This window comes from Bufo bufo, chromosome 6, assembly GCF_905171765.1.
Source record: "Bufo bufo chromosome 6, aBufBuf1.1, whole genome shotgun sequence".
NCBI lineage: Eukaryota > Metazoa > Chordata > Amphibia > Anura > Bufonidae > Bufo > Bufo bufo.
This window is the reverse complement of record NC_053394.1, coordinates 24,596,646-24,610,738: the sequence shown is the minus strand read 5'-3', so window position 1 is coordinate 24,610,738 and position 14,093 is coordinate 24,596,646. Positions and strand designations below refer to the sequence as shown.

The 14,093-nt window shown below is 47.6% G+C and overlaps 2 protein-coding genes across 2 annotated transcripts in view; both read left to right on the top strand.

Annotated features, from left to right (window-relative positions):
- Nucleotides 1–2,932: 2,932 nt before the first annotated feature.
- On the top strand, nt 2,933–10,501 carry LRRC23 (leucine rich repeat containing 23). Its single transcript, XM_040436453.1, has 8 exons — nt 2,933–2,976; nt 3,719–3,880; nt 4,086–4,198; nt 5,574–5,830; nt 6,215–6,345; nt 9,394–9,530; nt 9,615–9,834; nt 9,928–10,501. Exons 2-8 carry the CDS (start codon nt 3,719–3,721, stop codon nt 9,940–9,942), a joined length of 1,035 nt encoding a protein of 344 aa, XP_040292387.1. The 5' UTR covers nt 2,933–2,976; the 3' UTR covers nt 9,943–10,501.
- A 3,468-nt stretch (nt 10,502–13,969) lies between these two features.
- The window catches only part of ATN1 (atrophin 1), a 48,641-nt gene continuing 48,517 nt past the window's right edge, over nt 13,970–14,093 (top strand). The window contains exon 1 of the mRNA XM_040436070.1: nt 13,970–14,010. The gene's annotated coding sequence lies outside the window, so the exon portion shown is untranslated. The remainder of the gene's footprint in view (nt 14,011–14,093) is intronic.

The following is a 14,093-nucleotide window of genomic DNA, read 5'->3' as shown; positions in this document are numbered from 1 at the left end:
TGAAGCTCTACTTGGAACCTTGTTAAGATCCAACAATGTAAAATATGATTTTTTGCCATTTTTCAAGTGGTCTTAAACTTTTGATCAGGACTGTATTCATGGAATAACCACTTTTATACTACTTTTTACACAACTGTCGCATCCGGTTTGGAGAAGACCTTTTTAAGTTTCAGCATGAGACAGCCCCAGTGCACAAAGCTGAATAATGACATGGGGGTAACGAGCTTAGTTTGGGGGAACTGGTGTGGCAGAAGAGTGCCTGCACTACAACCCCATCCAACATCTTCAGGAGAAACAGGGACACCGACTGTGAGCCAGAGCTTCTCGTCCAACTTCAGTGCCCATCGCACTAATGGATCACCCAAGAGGGCAGCCCAGCGCATACTGTAGTAACTTCATCCTGCCCCCAATATTTGCACTTTCGGGGCCAGTCGCTGTTGTCTTCTGGTATCAGCCATTTCCACTTATTAAGGCCTCATGCACACGGCCGTGTTCCACGGCCGAGAGCGGTCCGTGGTAACCCGGCCGGGATTCCTGCTGACAGCAGGAGCGCACGGCGTCATTGGTTTCTATGACGCCGTGCGCTTCATGCAGCCGTTGATGTACAGTAATACACTTGTATAGATCATACGAGTGTATTACTGTTCAGCAGCGGCTGCATGAAGCGCACGTTGTCATAGCAACCAATGACGTTGTGCGCTCCTGCTGTCAGCAGGAATCCCGGCCGGGTTACCACGGCCGTGTGCATTTGGCCTAAATCTGGTAAAACCTAATACGACTCCTTTGAAGACCACGTTCGCTTTTCACATCACGTTTAAAAAAAGTCGCAAATTTTACAACTCACTTACGTTTTAGGCTACTTTCACATTAACGTTTTGGCTTTCCGTTTGTGAGATCCGTTCAGGGCTCTCACAAGCGGTCCAAAATGGATCGGTTTTGCCCTAATGCATTCTGAATGGAAAAGGATCCTCTCAGAATGCATCAGTTTGCCTCAGTTCTGTCACGGCTGTATGAGCAACAAGAGTATACACAGTAAAAAGAGCTACTGACCGGACCCAAACTAGGGAGGATAAAGGGTGACCCCTGTCAGACCCTCAAAGCTCTCCCTATGCTGCTAAAGCACATGCCCGGATCCAAATGGCAGAACGAGGCATGCCCACGTACCTAAGACTGATGACCACTGTAACCCCTACAATAGTGGAAGGGGCACGGCCACCGGTGCCCTGCTCAGTATATGGAGGGAACCGTGGCCACCTCAGATCCAGTCAGAAAATAACCAGGTACACAACAATGACTGCACACTTAGCTGAAGGAGCTGCAGCCGCAGAGAAAACGGATCCAAGGACAGCTGGCAATATCCGGAGTGCTTGCTGCAGCAGAACACAGGTCCAGTGAACTGATAGCTTACAAGTGAAGATACTCAAGCAAGAGCTACAACTGAAATGAGAAATATAATCTACGCCCTACAATAGGAGGAGGGGTGATTTAAAGGCAGGGAAATCAAACGCAGGAGGAACAGCTGGGAGGAAGGAAACAGAAAGTAAAGACTTCATCACAGGGGCGGAGAAACAGAGCAGTGAGAACTCCTCCAAGCTCTAGTAGTGACATCATCACAGGGGTGGAGAAACAGAGCTGTGAGAACGTCCCAAAGCTCTGGTAGTGACAAGTTCAGTCACCATTCAGTTCTGGAGGCGGACACCAAAACGCTGCCTGCCTGACGAAACGGAGCAAAGCGGATCCGTTCTGACACACAATGTAAGTCAATCGGGATGGATCAGTTTTCTCTGACACAATAAAAAACTGATCCGTCCCCCTTTGACTTTCAATGGTGTTCAAGACGTCATGGCTATATAATACAAACGGATCCGTTCATGACAGATGCATGCTGTTGCATTATTGTAATGGAAGCGTTTTTGCAGATCCATGACGGATCCGCAAAAAATGCGAGTGTGAAAGTAGCCTAAGGGTACTTTCACACTAGCGTTATTCTTTTCCGGCATAGAGTTCCGTCAAAAGGGCTCTATGCCGGAAAAGAACTCATCAGGCATATCTCCATGCATTCTGAATGGATAGAAATCTGTTCAGTTTGCATCAGTATGCCTTCTGTTCAGTCACTGTCAGGCGATTTGGCCGGACATAATACCGCAGCATGCTGCGGTATTATGTCCGTCCAAAATGCCTGATCAGTCGCCGAAATGACAGATCCGGCATTTATTCCCATTGACCTCCATTAGTGCCAGATCTGGCATTGCAAAACAACTGAAGGACGGATACGCAGACCGGGAAAACTGTGAAAAAGACGGATCCGTCCATCCGCATGACAAGCGGAGAGACGGATCCGTTCTTGCAATGCATTTGTAGACGGATCCGCCTACAAATGCTGTCAGTTGTCACGCTGATTGGCGGATCCGGCCGACGACCGGATCACACTTAACGCTAGTGTGAAAGTACCCTTACAATGAAAATCTTGCCATAAATGGTATAATAAACACCGCCATTTCCATTAATACCAATGTCTGAAAACGTGGGCAGATTTTCAGATCCGAGAGCAGCTCGTCTCCATTACTTTTTTTATATTTTCTGCGCCTTTTGTACATTGAAAAATATGGGAAATCATCGACCTGACTTGTAAGATATGAAAGATACCAGGGCCGACAATAAATGCCTTCCACTATCCTATATGATATACATACTAAGTATATCCATACTATAAGATAACATGCATGTAAGTGTTGGGTAAGGACAGGTTCCCCTGAACAGCGCGTCCAGTACCTACTTCAGACGCCGCTGAGGTAAAACAAAATGGCCGCCGCCGTCCCTGACTAAAAGCAGACCGTGGGCGGAGCCAGCGCGTCACCTGACCATTGCAAGTCGCCATGGAGCCCGGCTCATACACTTCCGGCAGTTCCTATAGCAACCAGTAACGCTTTTTCTGGTTTCCGGTCCAGTGTATTTCGCCTGGAACCGGGTGGAGAGGTGAGTGACGGCTTCATCCTGCGGACCGGCGCTCAGCATGGCCGCTGTGTGCTAGGCACCACATGTACTTCTGTCCCAGCGTCCTCTATCACATACTGTATGGGCTCCATATGGTGGTCTGACCTAATACCCCTACCATGTCTCTGATATACGGTATCAGAGCTCTCCACTCTAATGGGATTTGGCAGGATTAGTGTTATGGCTTATTGTAAAAAAAAATATATTGTGCAGTGCGCTATCCCCACTGGTGTTGTCCCTTCTTCCTTTTTCTTCCTCTTGGACCCTCACTCAATAGCAGACCCCGGTATGTGGAACTTTACTAAAAATACTTGAGCACCCCTGCTCTTTCTAGGGAATTCTGTAGGTTTGGAAACTTGGAAATGTTTTTTCCAGATCAGATATATACAGAAGTCCTTTAGTCCGGCATCTGATGGTTCAGATAATGTGACAACAGTAGACTGATGTTGGATTGCTAGGATGTAATCTGGCTAATCAGCTTCTTGCGGTGCGTCTGCAGCTCATGTTCATGGCGTCTCCTCTACTGGCGCTCCAAAAGGGATGCTGCTGAGCGGTGGGGCACACTGTAACGATGGTGTCTACTGCCCATCAACATAAGGTCAGAGCCAATGGAGATGAGGCGCTGTGGCCCCACTGCCTAGAATGCACTTGCCCGTATATAACATCCAGTAGTTTGGAATTTCTTATAATCTGGCATCCCACTCGCGACATTTTTATTTTGCAGATGTCTGACGCTGAAGACGACGTTCTGGACGAGGAGCAGGAAGGTGAAGAACCTCTAGAAGAGGCAGATGAAGATGGAGAAGCAGGAGATGAAGAGGGAGAAGATAAGGCAGAGGAGAAGGAGGAAGAGGAGGGAGAAGAAGAGGAGCCTGAGAAAGAAGAGGTGAGAACCTGCTCCGGAGAGGTGGGAATCAGCAGACACAGGAGCAAGAAATCAAATCAGAGTGTCCAAAACTGTATTCTGTACATTTTATCTGTTTCTGGGAAAGCTGGGTGCAACCACTATGGAGCCTTTACAGCTTTTCCAGGCTCCTGAATGGCAGATTGTTGAGCACTGATTCAGCCTTTTTCTGTCCTTTGTGTTTCAGCCGCCTCCTCATGTGCCGCTGACTGAGGAGCTGCTCAGGGAAGGACTGTCGCTGCTGTGTAAGACTGGGAACGGTCTCGCTCATGCCTACGTCAAATTAGAAGTTAAAGACAAGTACGTTCAGTCATCTGTGCTGCAGGTTATGAGTTATCAATCTCTGTTCATGTCAACTGTTCTTCAGACCACAGCCACTGCAATTACCCGCCCCTCTCCACCTGTGTAAGACTTAAAGATATAACCCACATAAAAAGCTCAGTAACTTTATTATTACATACTGATCATGAGATAAATCCCATATTATACTTCAGAGCTGCGCTCACTATTCCCCTGGTGGAGTCACTGTGTACATACATTACTTATCCTGAGTTACATCCTGTATTATACTCCAGAGCTGCACTCACTATTCTGCTGGTGCAGTCACTGTGTACATACATTACTTATCCTGTACTGATCCTTAGTTACATCCCGTATTATACTCCAGAGCTGCGCTCACTATTCTGCTGGTGGAGTCACTGTGTACATACATTACTTATCCTGAGTTACATCCTGTATTATACTCCAGAGCTGCACTCACTATTCTGCTGGTGCAGTCACCATGTACATACATTACTTATCCTGTACTGATCCTGAGTTACATCCTGTATTATACTCCAGAGCTGCACTTACTATTCTGCTGGTGCAGTCACTGTGTACATACATTACTTATCCTGTGATGATCCTGAGTTACATCCTGTATTATACTCCAGAGCTGCACTCACTATTCTGCTAGTGGAGTATAATACAGGATATACCGGTAACTCAGGACCAGTACAGGATAAGTAAAGTATGTACACAGTGACTCCACCAGCAGAATAGTGAGTGCAGCTCTGGAGTATAATACAGGATGTAACTCAGGATCAGTACAGGATAAGTAATGTATGTACACAGTGACTGCACCAGCAGAATAGTGAGTGCAGCTCTGGAGTATAATACAGGATGTAACTCAGGATCAGTACAGGATAAGTAATGTATGTACACAGTGACTCCACCAGCAGAATAGTGAGTGCAGCTCTGGAGTATAATACAGGATGTAACTCAGGATCAGTACAGGATAAGTAATGTATGTACACAGCGACTGCACCAGCAGAATAGTGAGTGCAGCTCTGGAGTATAATACAGGATGTAACTCAGGATCAGTACAGGATAAGTAATGTATGTACACAGTGACTGCACCAGCAGAATAGTGAGTGCAGCTCTGGAGTATAATACAGGATGTAACTCAGGATCAGTACAGGATAAGTAATGTATGTACACAGTGACTGCACCAGCAGAATAGTGAGTGCAGCTCTGGAGTATAATACAGGATGTAACTCAGGATCAGTACAGGATAAGTAATGTATGTACGCAGTGACTAAACTTTTATTTAGATGAAATAAATAGTGTACGAGTTGACCTATGTATCATACATGTAAGTACTTTGTGAAGTAGCCATGTTGTACTTCTCCTGCAGGGAGCTCACAGACATCTCAATCCTGGAGTCTTTCATACACCTCCGCTATGTGGATTTGTCCCAGAATTCCCTTCGAGAGCTGTCTGCGCTGGGACCCCTCACTCACCTGCTGAGTCTGCGTGTAGACCAGAACCAGCTGGTCAGTGTCGGTGGACTGGGGGAGCTGCCTTACCTACAACAAGCAAGCCTGGCCCAGAACCGTATGCAGAACCTGCAGGGAGTGGCACACCCGAGACTGGAGACTCTCAATCTCATAGGTCGGTGCTGATCATCAGATCACAGAAAATGACCTCTATGATGAAAAAAAATAATCACAGAGTCAGCCTGATCTGGGAAAGCTGGGTGACAGTTAGTATGGTGGCTATCACATCTTCTGTTCGGCTATAACCCAGCTTTCCTTCAATCTTGAATGGCGGATCTGCTTTGTGTTCCAGTGATTCCTCTTTTGCATTAGTATTAATGCACAACTAGACAGATGTTCCATTCAGGGGTCCGGGGAGGCTGAATGACAACCCCCATGGGAGCTTAAATAGCAGTCCTATCATGGTCACCCAGCTATCCCAGAAGCAGAGGGTGGGATTGGGGTGGGGCGAGTTTGTCCTGTGCTTCATGTTTTTGTGTCTCCTCTGTCTGGGCTGTAGGTAATGAGCTCCGTACCTTGGAAAGTCTGGAGTGCTCCAAGCTGAATAGCCTGCACACACTGGAGCTACGAGGGAATAAACTGCCGAGCACCGCCGGCCTCTACCTGCCCAACCTGCGGGAGCTTTACCTGGTGAGTGGCAGGTTTTACTGGGCTTGGTCCTCCTGGTGCTGTGTCGTCTGCTTGACTCCTGGACGCTCGCACTATGCAGTCAATATGTGGCATTCATCCATTTTGGATGATTATGTGGGCAGCCAGCATTCATACATATGCTTTACAGCAGCCACATGACCCTGGGCACCAAAGAGGAGATGTTCCTTCACTTCTATGGGAGAGTGTTGTGGGCATGCTCTGCCACCTGTACACGGGCAATGGTGCAGGGAGGGGGAGGCGGTGAGCTGCAACCATCGCCTATTTTTAATGGTGGATTCCGTGTTGTCCATATATAGGTGTTATTCGTCATTGTAACCCCGACTGTGATGATAATGAGATAACTGCTGAGAAGAGATCTACAGAACACGGTAGCATATTGTCATGTACTCCCACGGTGAGCCCCCTTCCCCGTGGCGGTGCAGTCGGTGGTGCACCGTCGCCGTGGCATCCAGCCCTGTCGAAAACAGTGTACAGGGACACAGGCCAGTGCGGGCGTGCTGTGTTTGCTGACTTTAGAACTGCTGGGCCAATCAGGCTTTGCACCGGTGTCCCTTACTTCTTTACAGCGGGATATTTAAACGAGTGACATCTGTAATTGGTCCTCCTGCCTCACAAGTGTGTTCTCAACTACTCCTTTGATTCTTGGATCTCTGACCAGTGATGGCCAGTTCGCAGTGTTCACCCGCGAACACACGCGGGCTGCCATCTTGTCTCACAAGTCCGGCGATGCACAGGTAAGCCCTTACCTGTGCCAGTGACGGGAGCCGGTCTAAAATCAAGTGCGGTCACCGGGAGCAGGCCGTTCCGAGAACAGCCGCCGGGGGCCTTCATCGGGCTGTTCTCGGAACTGCCTGCTCCCGGTGACCGCATTTGCTTCAGACCGTCTCCCGGCACTGGCACAGGTAAGGGCTGTGCATCGCCGGACTTGTGAGACAAGATGGCAGCCCGCATGTGTTCACGGGCGAACACTGCGAACTGGCCATCACTGTCTCTGACCGATCCTGACTGCCAATTTTACCACTGACATAAGCTTGTTTTGCCATTATAGATGTCATGGCAAATAAGAAAACATCACCAAAACTGTTTAAAATATACATTTGTCATAGAAAACTTGTTTTAAAAACGAAGCCATTTTCTGATGATACATTCCATGTACGCAGGTCCGCAGCTATTACCTCGCAGCTGGGGTAACTGACTGGTTGATTTTTCTGCACTGGTAATGTAGCACCCATTAAAACCAGTGGGCATCTCTGTATGTTGCCTGCCAGTTCTTCGGCAGTCACTAGTTGCTGCAGCTCGGTGGCCCCTCTGTTGCCTCTACACGCTGTAATGGGTCTATTGAACTGCGTGGTCCGAAGCGGATAAAAGCTCCTTTATCATTACTTGCCAGGATGCAAAGTTATGTCATGATGCAAAGGGGTCAGTCATTATTTTAGGATAGTGGGTGCAACCATATAAATCAGGGATGCTTAACCTGCGGCCCTCCAGCTGTTGTAAAACTACAACTCCCACGATGCCCTTCTGAAGGATGATAGCTGTAGGCTGTCAGAGAATGATGGGAGTTGTAGTGTTGCAACAGCTGGAGGGCCGCACGTTGAGCATGCCTGATATAAATCTTCCCCCTTCACTTCCTTTTTATCTCTGGATTCCCTGAGCAGCAACGCCAGATTTTTTCCTTCCTAAAGGTAATATATCTTTAAAAATGATCTATTATTATTACATGTTTCTTTTAGGTTTTTTTTCCTATTTGCCGTAAAATACATTGTGATCTCTTAGGCCTCTTTCACACGGGCAAGAATTCCGTGCGGGTGCAATGCGTGAGGTGAACGCATTGCACCCGCACTGAATCCGGACCCATTTACTCCAATGGGTCTGTGCACATGAGCGGTGATTTTCATGCATCACTTGTGCGTTGCGTGAAAATCGCAGCATGCTCTATATTGTGTGTTTTCATGAAACGCAGGCCCCATAGAAGTGAATGGGGCTGCATGAAAATTGAAAGCATCCGCAAGCAAGTGCGGATGCGGTGCGATTTTCACGCATGGTTGCTAGGAGACGATCGGGATGGGGACCCGATCTTTATTATTTTCCCTTATAACATGGTAATGGAAAATAATAGCATTCTTAATACAGAATGCTTAGTAAAATAGTGATGGAGGGGTTAAAAAATAAAAAAACAATTAATAAACTCACCTTAATCCACTTGAACACTCAGCCTGGCATGTCTTCTTTCTTTTTTGATGAAAAGGACCTGTGGTGACGTCACTGCGCTCATCACATGGTCCATCACCATGGTGATGGACCATGTGATGAGCGCAGTGACGTCATCAAATGTCCTTTAGCCAGGTCCTGAAGAAAGTAGAAAGAAGAGGAGATCCGCTATGCGATCAAGTGGATGGGGTGAGTTAAATTTGTTTATTATTTTTAACCCCTCAATGGACATTTTACTTTGCATTCTGTATTAAGAATGCTATTATTTTCCCTTATAACCATGTTATAAGGGAAAATAATAAAATCTACACAACACCGATCCCGAACTTCTGTGTAGAAGTTCGGGTCTGGGTACCAAACATGCCGATTTTTCTCACGCGCGTGCAAAACGCATTAAAACGCTTTGCACTCGCGCGGAAAAATCACGCATTTTCCCGCAACGCCCATGTGAAACCAGCCTTACAGTTTTTACACTGGTCCCTCACAAATAACTGACAATTCCTGCCACTATTCAGCATGTGCTGTGTACACAGGAGGCAGGGTCAGTAGTCATCTCATTATCATCACCAGCAAGATTACAATGACAGGTAACACCTCTATTATAAAACTGAAGGAAAGTAACACAGGATCCACCGTTGACAACATTGATGGACACAGCTCACCTCCTCCCTGAGCATGCCTACAATACTGTACCATATTAGTCACTAGGTCATATACCTCGTACGGTATGATCTGTTGATTAGACTGGTACATATGTTGTATTATCACTGGTAACTGATTGATCAGGATTTTTGTATCTCACTGTAAATCCTCCAGGCCCAGAATAACATGACGACGTTGGAAGGACTAGAGAACCTGGTTCATCTGACCAGCCTTCACCTGAGGGATAACCAGCTGGAGACTCTGAATGGGCTCTCAGGAAACATGCGGGCCCTGCAGTACCTCAATCTCAGGTTCGTATGACCTAGTCGATAGTCTCTCACCCAAAGGTCCTGGTATTCCCTCCGCTCCCTTCACCCCTGTGTACCCCTGTGTAGAGGTAACCTCATACCCAGACTGCAGGAGGTGGAGAAGCTCAAGGTCCTGCCCATGCTGCGGGCGCTGGTTTTACGGGAGAACCCCTGCGAGGAGGAGGACGGTTACCGCCTGGAGACTCTGATTGCTCTGCCTCATCTGGAGAGACTCGATAAGGATTTTTTTGAGGAGGAAGAAAGAACCGAGGCTGCGGAGACACAAAGGTCGAGAATGGAGGACGGGGTAAGTACAAAGCAGACGACAGAGGTTCACACGTTGCGTATGAGGTCGAAGGATTCGAGGTTGGTCACACAACAATCTTCTTCTCTCTTTCAGATCGCCGAGTCCTAAAACAATCCCCAATGTTCATGTACTCGCCAAAGAAAAACGTCCTCCACTGGTACAGCGGGATGAACTGTAAAAACTGTCATCACAGTGAACAATGCCTAACACCGAGTAATACTCTGCACACATCAATTGGGGGAGGGAGGGGGACGACAGCCTTGGGAAATACTCTGCAGGTCCTGGACCAGGCGTTCTCTATTGCAGTACTCTGCCATACGGGAGCCTATCCTGTAATATTCTGTTGGTGCCATCTGTAGTCACCATCTTAGAATATTCTGCAGGTGTCAAAAACGAAGGTAACCATCTTAAAATACCCTACTAGGGTTAGAAGGTAGGTTGTGCTGTTCTAAAATACCCCATAAGTGATGCAGGTTGGTTGGTGTGAACCATCTGCTGGTATTAGAAGGAGGGAGATGTATTCATTAATAGTATGCAGGTGCCATAAGGGGAGAGCATACCTTGCCGCGATGTTCTGCAGGTGCCATAAGGGGAGAGCCTAGCCTGTAATACTCTGCAGGTTCCAGGGCTTCAGTGCTCCGTTTTTGGAAATCACTGCAAATAGTAAATGGAGATCTGTCTCTATCACCTGTGTCAAGGCTTGCTTTTATTCATCAATGTTTCTTTGGTTCAGACTGCACGGATGCTCGACCTGCGTCTCTCCAGCTGTTGTAAAACTACAACTCCCACCATGCCCTTCTGTAGGCTGTCAGGGAATGATGGGAGTTGTAGTTTTGCAACAGCTATGAGAGCCGCAGGTTGAGCATGCCTGGTTCAGAGCATAAGGCCCCTTTCACACGAGCGTGACGGATCGGCTCCGGATGCGTTCAGTGAAACTCGCACCATTTTGCAAGCAAGTTCAGTTTTTTTCTGCGCGGGTACAATGCGCTTTGAGCGCGCGTGATAAAAAACTGTAGGTTTACAAACAACATCTCTTAGCAACCATCAGTGAAAAACGCATTGCATCCGCACTTGCTTCACTGAAGCCCCATTCACTTCTATGGGGCCAGGGCTGCGTGAAAAACGCAGAATATGGCTACATGCACACGACAGTATGTGTTTTGCAGTCCGCAAATTGCGGATCCGCAAAAAAACCCGGATGATATCCGTATGTCATCGTTTTTTTTTTTTTGCGGATCTATTGTAACAATGCCTAAAACGGACAAGAATAGGACATGTTCTATTTTTTTTGCGGGGCTACGGAACGGACATACGGTTGCGGATAGCACGCGGTGTGCTGTCCACATTTTTTGCAGACCCATTGAAATGAATGGGTCCGCATCCTATCCGCAAAAAAAACAAAAAACGGAACAGACACAGTTACAAAATACGTTCGTGTGCATGAGGCCTATAGAACACGGACGCAACGCAGAACTGATGAGTGAAAATGAATGGGTCAGGATTCAGTGCGGGGGCTATGTGTTCACGTCACGCATTACACCCGCGCGGAAAACTTGCTCGTGTGAAAGGGGCCTAACGGCTCTCCTGCTCCCTGCCTGCTAGTATACGTCTATACAGCTGACAGGTAACGCTCCAGCAGTGTATAGCTGGAGATAATTTTTACTTGCAGGTCAATTTCCGCACTTAAAAAATGCTACGTTTTCAGAAGATTTGGCAAATCTCATTCCCTTTGCTGGTACTGTATTATGCTGTGGTTTTTCCGTATAAACATCCATGTGGAAAAACCGTACGTAATCCGCAACGTGTGCCGGTAGCCTAGCCTTCCTCCTCTCCCCCCCTATGATTACCAGTCTCAGCATTTGCTGCTCATCCTCAGCCAATGTGTGTTCTACATGTCTTATCTGCATTTTCCCCTGCACCACTTATAGTTTAATATCGCCACCTGCTGTATGACAGAGAATACTGCACGTCCTCTCTGTATACACCACAGGTTGATAATCAAGGACCTACAGGGGCGGCCGGGGGCAGTTTATTACATTATGGAGATCCCACAAGTGACCCACAGATTCTACTAAGGCTACTTTCACACTGGCGTTTTGGCTTTTCGTTTGTGAGATCCGTTCAGGGCTCTCACACGCGGTCCAAAACGGATCAGTTTGGCACTAATGCATTCTGAATGGAAAAGGATTCGCTCAGAACGCATCAGTTTGCCGCCGTTCCGTCTCCATTCCGCTTTGGTGCCTGTCTGACGAAACTGAGCCAAACGGATCCGTTCTGGCACACAATGCCGTGTTTGCGTGGGTTTCCTCCGGGTTCTCCGGTTTCCTCCCACACTCCAAAGACATCCTGATAGGGACCTTAGATTGTGAGCCCCACTGGGGACAGTTGGTTGCTAATGTCTGTAAAGCGCTGCGGAATATAATAGTGCTATATAAGTGCATAAAATAAATAAATAAATGGGGACGGATCCGTTTTCTATGACACAATAATAGAAAAGGGGTCTGTCCTCCATTGACTTTTAATGGTGTTCAAGACGGAGCCGTCTTGGCTATGTTAAAGATAATACAAACGGATCCGTTCTGAACGGATGCAGACGGTTGTATTATCTGAACGGATCCGCACCAAACGCGAGTGTGAAAGTAGCCTAAGTGCTATGCTAAGTATTTAATCATAATGCACGGCACCCCCATAATGACAGGCAATGTACTTCCATCAGGTGCCATGAATGTAGTGACTCCCCCTCCACAATGAATTGTTATAGAAGTTTTCCTTTCATAAACAATAGAGCGATCAATTGTGCCAGGAGAACGCCCCCCAATAAACAGACTGCGCCCTCAAACAATAGTGACAGCAGAATGTCCCCAATAAACAATACTCCTCCTGTCCTACTGCCATAGAATTCTTGCTGGTAGCAGTCACCACTAGGGGGAGCTCACAGCGTGCCTCTTTATACAGGCCTCATTGAAGTCAGTGTAATAATATAAGTATGTATGCAGTCACCTTCCCCTAGTTGGAGCCATGGTGACACGCTGCTTCAGGCACATTACCGTACTTTACATAGAGCATATACTTTTACTAGCAAAAGCATCTGTTATACATCCTTTGCAGCTTCCGATAATTGCTCTTACTTAAAGGGGTTCTCCAGGAATTTGATAATGATGGCCTGTCCTCAGGATAAGTTATCAATGTCATATCAGCAGGGTCTGACTCCTGGCACCCCTTGCCCATCGGCCGTTAGAAGAGGCCATGCGTTCTGGTGGGTGCTGCGGCCTCCTAACAGCTTGCCAAGCACAGCGCTGCACATTGTATAGTGGTTGTGCATGGTATTGCACCCGGGACCCCAGGAATGGGACTGAGCTGTGCCTTGGGTCACCTGACCAATGTATGGTGACGTCACTGGCCTGGGAAGAGGCCTAAGGGGTCATGGAGTGCCGAGGACTCTTCTAGCAGCTGATCGGCGGGGCCGCCTGGGATCTGATGATGATGACCTATCCTTTTGAAACCCCTTTAAAAGGCCCCGTCCTAATGACAGGTTCACTGCCCTGCATGAACATACATTGCCGTTCCATAATGGTTTTCAGACCCTAAAGGTAAACAATAATGGTCCCATTCACTGACAGCAATCAGAGATCTTGAAACTGCTGAGGCACAGTTTTGTATAAACTCCCTTTAAATGTATCAATGCCATGTACAGCATGTCCCCTTTAATTACGGATGGAGCTGGCGCCCCCATGTAACAGGATTCCTCGCTGGCTTCCTTCCAGAAGGGAATGCTTTGCCGTCCACCATATAATAAAGGCCTGAGGATAAGATCCAACTAATGGAGAAGATGCAGGGAAGTGACAGGAGAATAGCAGGCCATCCCTGACATTTCTATCAGTGTGGGGGAGGGGTGCAGCAGCGGGGGGGGGGGGGGGGGCACGTGGGATACAGAATACCTCTGATCCACGTGCCGCACTGTGAAGAAGTCGGCAGGAGCGGGGGGCAGGCAGACTGCCAGGGGCCTAGTCAGGGTGACACTATTTAAATGTACTGACAGTGTGTTAAAAAATATATGCATCATAGGAACAGTGTGTGCGTGTGCTGGGAGGATCGGGGGCGGCCGACAGAGCATCGGGGGCGAGGTGCCCCCTGCATTGCCTCCTTCAGCCCCCTACACGTCAGAAGAGCTGGGCTGTAAGTATGGCATCCGTAATGCCCACCTGTATTATAAGTGATCTCTTTTTTTACACTGCGTGGCAGAGAGGATTCAAAAAAGA